Raw genomic sequence first — 6894 nt, forward strand, 5'->3', positions numbered from 1 at the left:
TACAAATTTATAGTTTATTCTCATGCATATGTTTATCAGATTAATAATAATGAAATATATTTAGGATATTTAATTTTTTTGTTACAAATTGTGTTATTATCAATTGACCAGCAATTAAACTTTTAGTTTATAATCAGTGACAATAATCCATTGGATCAGAAAGGCTGAATCAATGTTAATTTAGATTGCAAAAATACAAATTACTTCTGTTTGATTATAATTTATTTATTCTGACTACAGATTCCAATATTCAATTTTTCTTGTGCAGAAATTTTGAAAGGTGCAGACCTCTCTAAGGTGACAAGTAAAGTTGTCAGAAAACAGGTTGAAGAGAAGCTTGGTGTTGATTTAAGTCACAGAAGGAAGGAAATCGACGCACTCATAATGGCTGATGTTGAAGATCAGGTACTATAATGAATTTTAAAAACTAATTTCATTCGATTTATGCACTTGAATGACTTGATTATATCTACAGGGTGCACCAGAGAAACTTACTTATTTGAAAAAACTCCTGTGTGGTGAGCTGGGCAGGTAGAGGGGCAAGAGGGGGCTCATCTGGAGAGGGAAGTTCCCAAGTTTGTTTCTCCCTCTAGTCAGTTGCTATCATGCTCTGGTCTAAAGAGCAGCGGGCCTTTGCAGTCGAGACCTTCTTTTCTAACGGTCGCTCACTTGTTGCTACGCAACGTGCCTTCCGCACTCGCTTTGAAATTCCTCCTCACAGACTTGTTCCTGGCCGTAATTCAATTCTGTTGTGGGTTAACTCATTTCGAGAGTGTGGAAGTGTGGCTAAACCCAGAAATGGACTTCAACGGACTATCAGAACTCCGGAAAATGTTGAGAGAGTCAGGCAGTCAGTTGTGCGTTCTCCCCAGCATTCGGCTCGCAAACATGCCGCCGCTATGGGAATTTCTGAAACAACTGTTCGACGAATTCTCCGTGAAGACCTCCACTTTCATCCCTATAAATTGGATGTTGTGCAAGAATTAACTGAACGCAATTTTCGCAATACATTATGCGTAGGTTGTATTGGTGAATATATTGCATTCCTCCAATTTTTGTTATGATTCTTTCATCAATTGCCTGCAAGTGTAGGTGCCCTTTTGATCAAAAGAATTTATCTTGGCTACAGAATTGAGTATTTATTGGTCATTTTTTAATATTTTCATTAATATTTATGTTCATGATTAGTTTTTATTTGAAATTGATCAATTTTTAAGTAAGTAAACTTTGATATTATGCATTAATCTTGTTATTTTATTAATATGATGTCTTAAATTTCATTAACATGATGTATGCTATGTCTAAGAAAAAACAATTTATGTGGTATATGTCTCCCTCAGGTCAGCTCGGAGGAAGTTTCAGAGGAGGAGGACAAGGCAGCGGTAAGATTGATTATAAAATACAATTTTTCATCACCTTGTATAGTCGATATAGAAAGCACTTTTATTAATTAAATGCATCCTGCATGATATGTGGACATTTTTTTATTATTTTCTATGGAAGGAATAAGCTTGAGGTATTTTTTCAAATATTTAATGATTTATAAATGTTTTGTTTAAATGAACATATCTTAATGTTTTGGTCTGCCTCCAGAAGGATGACGACTATGCACCAGGTGCTGCCAAGAAGGCAAAGAAGGGCAAGGCCAAGAAGCGGAAGGCCGACAGTGATGAAGAAGATTCCGATGAAGACTGGGCCAAGAAGAAGAAGGTAAGTCAATGAGACGGCATATTATAGTTGGCTAGTTGAAGGGCTGGGATGAGCTTTTTCATGTTATTAGGGTTTCTGCAATTGTGCAATCAAATATCTTGCAGATGGTGAATCTTGTCTGAAAACTGTGTTACTGATGAATTTTATTGCAATCAAAACTTCTAAATTTGAAATTAAGCTAAACACAGCCACAAACTGCAATGACGCATTCACTGAAATATCATTAGATATCTTTGCCCTTTTCTCACAAATCCCTTGCGTCGTGGATTGGTATTATTGAAAATATTACATTAATTTATCGTTATTTTGTGCATGCACAACATGCAGATTATTTGTAGTGCCGGTGTGCCTGCGTTCTAATATCGTAATCAAAAGCTCGCCTGCAGTTCACTTCCCTTGCCCAGAAGCTAGAAAAACTTTGTTCTGATGTGCAGAAGGCCTCGGCACCCGCTGCTGGCGGTGGTCGCAAGAAGTCAGCATTCACGAAGTCCTTCAGGCTGTCCCCCGAGCTGGCTGATGTTGTGGGCGCCGAGATCATGCCGCGTCATGAGGTCGTCAAGAAGCTGTGGGCGGTCATTAAAGAGCGCAACCTGCAGGATCCCAAACAGAAACAGTTCGCTATTTGCGATGCTCAGCTCATGAAAGTCTTTGGTAAGCCTGTCATTAATTCATGTAGAACTATCGTCACGTTGTGTCTGCCCATGATTCCATTCCTTAGTTCTATTCTGGAATTAATTTACATCATTCTTGTAGGACAAAAATTGTAGCGGTCCCAACTAAAGCTCAACTGCAACATTAATGTCGGTTGAGGTGTAAAAGTAGACAAATAGGTATATACTATCCTGACAGCAATAGCAATGGGTTCAGAGTCGTTACCTATAATCAAAATAGAATTCCTAGGTTAAATATATAAGTACACAGGACATGATGGTATAAATGATCAATTTGTATTAGTTTTTTTGGGTCTTCGTTATGTATTAGGACATAAGGTCTAGCCTGAGTTAGTACTTAAGATCAACCTCTATGGTTTTGTCTTGATGTCCGTTGACTCGGGTTGAATTGTTTATAAATGATTTTCAAATTGTAGGTAGAAACCCACTCAGTTCTTCACTGGCTTTGGAAACCAAGTTATAGACCGGGTGTTGTACCCTGTTTGATCGAAAATTGAATTATTGTGGATAAGGATTTGTGCAGTTTCAAACGGCTTAAATGACAAGCACGAGTTGCAATTGAATTTTTATCCTATGTACTAGCAATTTCTTGCTTCAGCCATGAATATATATTAGTTTTATTTAGGTCAGTTGGCTCTTATTTATAACATTCCTTTTACCCAATTTTGCGTTTGATCCACCATTGGCGTCGTTTCCCACTTCTATAGTAGTATAAAATTTTCTGTCGTTTTCTATAAACTATTTCTGCTCTTTTAAGCCAAAAAAGGGTTTCTAATCATACTTCTTGCGCCTTAAACTTGTAATCATATAAATGTGTAGTACTAATTGATGTTTAGTCATGTTATCTCCTGGCATTTTAATTGCCCAATCATTAGAATAATATAGGTTTTTTTTGCTGGATTGTAGAATTCGAACATACTGAGTAATAATATCTAGCCATTGATTCACGGCCTTGAAATTGTCTTGTGAAGACGTCACTAAGATCTTGTCTCGTGTGCAGGTGTCAAGAGGTTCCGAGCGTTCGGAATGATGTCGTACCTGAAGAACCACTTTGTGGAGGCGGTGTAAATCATCACTAGTTGTGCCGGTTGCTGGTTCGGAACTGCTGCTTACGTCATCATTGTAGCGAGTCTGACGTCATCATTGTAGGGAGTCTGACGTCATCCTTGAAGCGAGTCTGACGTCATCATTGAAGCGAGTCTGACGTCATCATTGAAGCGAGTCTGACGTCATCATTGAAGCGAGTCTGACGTCATCATTTAAACGAGTCTGACGCGAGTTTGACATTCATTATGTATTTGGCGGCTGCCGTCAGGATTGTACCGAGGCTAGCGTAAAAATTATAGCAATGATGACATCAACATTGTAATGCTGTTCATATCTTACTTGCTCCAATATTAGCGTCATAATTTCACTGATGTTGACGTCATAGTTTTAATGCATACATCAATGTTTTGATGATGACGTCATGATTTCAATACTGATGCCTTGGAAGTATTCCGGTTCCGTTGCCTGTGACCGAATCTATTTTTTTTTCCTTATCATTTTGTGACTCAGTTAATTAATTAATAACCATTCATTCGCCAAGACAAAGTTTCAGGTGCATTTTTCGTGACGGGAACAAAAGTTATGTCGATAACTTCTCGAAATTTTAATTGCTACTTAAAATTTGACGGCAGCGTTGTTCACGAACGGCTTCGAAATTGAATTCATTTTTCTTTTTGTGTGTACGACACAGCGCTGAAATTTCTAAAGTGAAGTATTGAGCACCTGGCGCGAATTAATTTTCAGTGATTTTTTGATGGAATCGAAATCTTTTTTATGCGTTGTGTGTTACGGTGCGCTGTCGTGTGTAGTCGAATGAAGGTGCGGCAGGTCGCATTATCCTCATCTCTCATGCGCCTCATTTTCATTGTGGCTGAGTCACCACTTATTCGACGATCACTGCCGCCATCGTCGTGGTTCTTCATCATCGCTTGAATAATTAAATCCCGCAAATGACGATGAAGTCACAATAGCATTTGGGATCGCTTGGTGAAGCTCAGCTGCACTAATTTACTTCTGAAGTAATCTCGATGTTCGTGGTTAGTCTTAACATCAACTTGGTGAAGTTAGCTCTCCGCTCTGTGTATTAATATTAATTACAAGCAGCGCATTCATTTCATTCCATTTCATCAACTCATTTAGATACTTTTTCCCGGATCATTTTTTCCTCCTCGTACAGATAGGAAGTTTTTTCAGGTTTGTCGATAGGCTGGAGTCCAGATCTCCTTTCTCTGTTCAGAGTAAGATTTGCCGATTTGACGTTAGGTGATTTTTTTTAATAAAATTTCTGGATGAAGCCTTGATAAACTTCACTTATCTTCCAACCTATTTCATCCCAAACGGCTATGTTACCTGAGAGGTTCGTGTCCGTTTGCAGTGCAATGCTGAAAAATATGTATTGAGGAAAATTCGCTCTGTCACCCCTGGAATGATCTTTGGCTGCTCTACGGATTATAACTATTTTAACCCAAGGCTAATGGAAATTAACTTAGGCTAATGGTAGAATGACTAGTTGTAACCGAGAAAAAACTAGTTTCAGCCTTTATTGGTACGTCTAATTACAAGTTGCTCGTACGTACTCTCGGCAACCACTAATTACAGAAAGCCTCGATGACCAATGCATGTCGCCCTAATAGAATGTGGCACAGTATAATGCAAACATCGAAGATTCTATATCCTAAATAGCAACACAAGGTTCTATATCCTAAATATCAACACAATTTGATACAGTGAATCCGCATGAGAATGGTAACAGCTATCAATGACGGCTTTAATTCAATCATAGACTTGGATCTCGTAATGCGGATATTGAATTACAAATCATCGAAAGTTGAATATAATTCATAATCATATTTAACCCCTAGAATACTTGTGTACAAATCTCGAGTAAGAAGCCATTCTATAATTAGTATTAATTACGTCCCAACGATCTGTTGGCCGCCATAACCTAATTGTAGGCCAGGAGTTATGCCTGGTTCCGTCCACGGACACTCGTCTCCTGCAATCGTTATAATACACGCCGGGAATCGATACAGGTCCACGCAGTCCTTTAACTGTTAAAAAGCCTGGAATGCTTATACTAGATAAAAAGTTTAGAATAAGACGGTACAACACTCATGAGCGAGCCTGCAAAATTCCAACCACTGTTTGGCTAACCATGATGGATCATAGGCAAGTGTAACATGAATCTCGCATGAAAAAATTTACGCGCAAAGTAAATCCGTTAAGAATGTACACCGATCGTTCTTAAGTTGTTGATCTAACATTTACACTAGTTACATACTAAATGACCTTTTTGAAGGTCATTTAGTTTTTTAGGATTTTTTTACAAGGATTTTTTAAAGTTTATGGATCTTTTTGAAGTGAAAGGATATATTTTTAAGTTTAAGATCTTTTTGAAGTTTAAAATTCAGCCTTACTTAAATATTCGCGTGACGACACTGCGACATCAAATAGGACTTCAAACTACTAAGATAAATCACGCTACATAGCTGCACTCCAGCAAGTATAAGGTGGTGCAGTTTGGATAGACAAATCACGTAGCTTCACCTGACTTGTGAAACGACGAAAAAAACGAGTTATAAAAAAAACTTGGAATTTTTGGAAATTTATAACTCGTTTTTTCCATCTTGGTTAACGAATTAGACATTAAATACAAATAAAAAACGTAGCAACCAACAGATATACGAATAAATTTCCAGATCAGTTTTTAAATTTTATGGTTCATTGCCATTACTGGTAGTGTGCAATTAACCGGAAACCGTTCCAAGCTCACGGTTTTGTAACACTGGTGATAGCGGTTACCAGGTCAGATACGAATAACATGGACGACGGTAAATGTGTCCGTAGGCAAAGGGTTAACATAAGCCAATTAATTTACCACTACCTATCACTACCTCCACCGATAGAGAATTGATGGATCTGTAGTCAATTGCCCCACCATCAGTAAAATCAGTCAGGCTACTTTAACCCTCTACCGCCTGACACGAGTAACCGAAGCAATATTGTCACAAGCCTACTACAAAAAGGATACGCTATAGTGAGCGCAAAATGACTTTCACTGATGTTTGCCGCCACGTACGACAACTTTAAATGTTCTCTGTTGCGTACAAACGTCCTTAGGTTGCTGCACTCAAAAGTTTACTTATAATTTAAGTTGAAAGTTAGGTTCCTGGAGAGTGACATACGGCGGTAGATGGATGAGACATAGCCAAGAAACTTGCGAATGGTACAGTAAAATTTCACATGTGCTTTACAGAAAAGATTAATTTGGGCGGAAAAGCACCAGGTATTCTTAATGTATGTACAATCAATAATTAGTCGGAAGGCGAAGAAGTCCCTACGTTCAATAAAATAACTGCTTTTACCACGAGAAAAATTTTGAAGGAAATTTCTTCTCGAGGTAAAATTTGCAGAGAAATGTTTCCTACGGGCGAAGAGATTCAGTCACAAGGACGTCTAATTCTAA

General features: G+C 38.1%; 1 protein-coding gene across 1 annotated transcript; it reads left to right on the forward strand.

The window, feature by feature from the left end:
• Positions 1–240: 240 nt before the first annotated feature.
• Positions 241–4727, forward strand: LOC108672989 (upstream activation factor subunit spp27; the record flags this gene model as incomplete). Its single annotated transcript, XM_018160755.1, has 5 exons — positions 241–405; positions 1341–1382; positions 1594–1710; positions 2145–2361; positions 3382–4727. Coding segments are annotated over 5 exons (609 nt in total), but the record flags the coding sequence as incomplete, so codon positions are not given.
• Positions 4728–6894: the final 2167 nt, after the last annotated feature.

The sequence above is a fragment of the Hyalella azteca genome, unplaced genomic scaffold (genome assembly GCF_000764305.2).
Source record: "Hyalella azteca isolate HAZT.00-mixed unplaced genomic scaffold, Hazt_2.0.2 contig11782, whole genome shotgun sequence".
In the NCBI taxonomy this organism is placed as follows: domain Eukaryota; kingdom Metazoa; phylum Arthropoda; class Malacostraca; order Amphipoda; family Hyalellidae; genus Hyalella; species Hyalella azteca.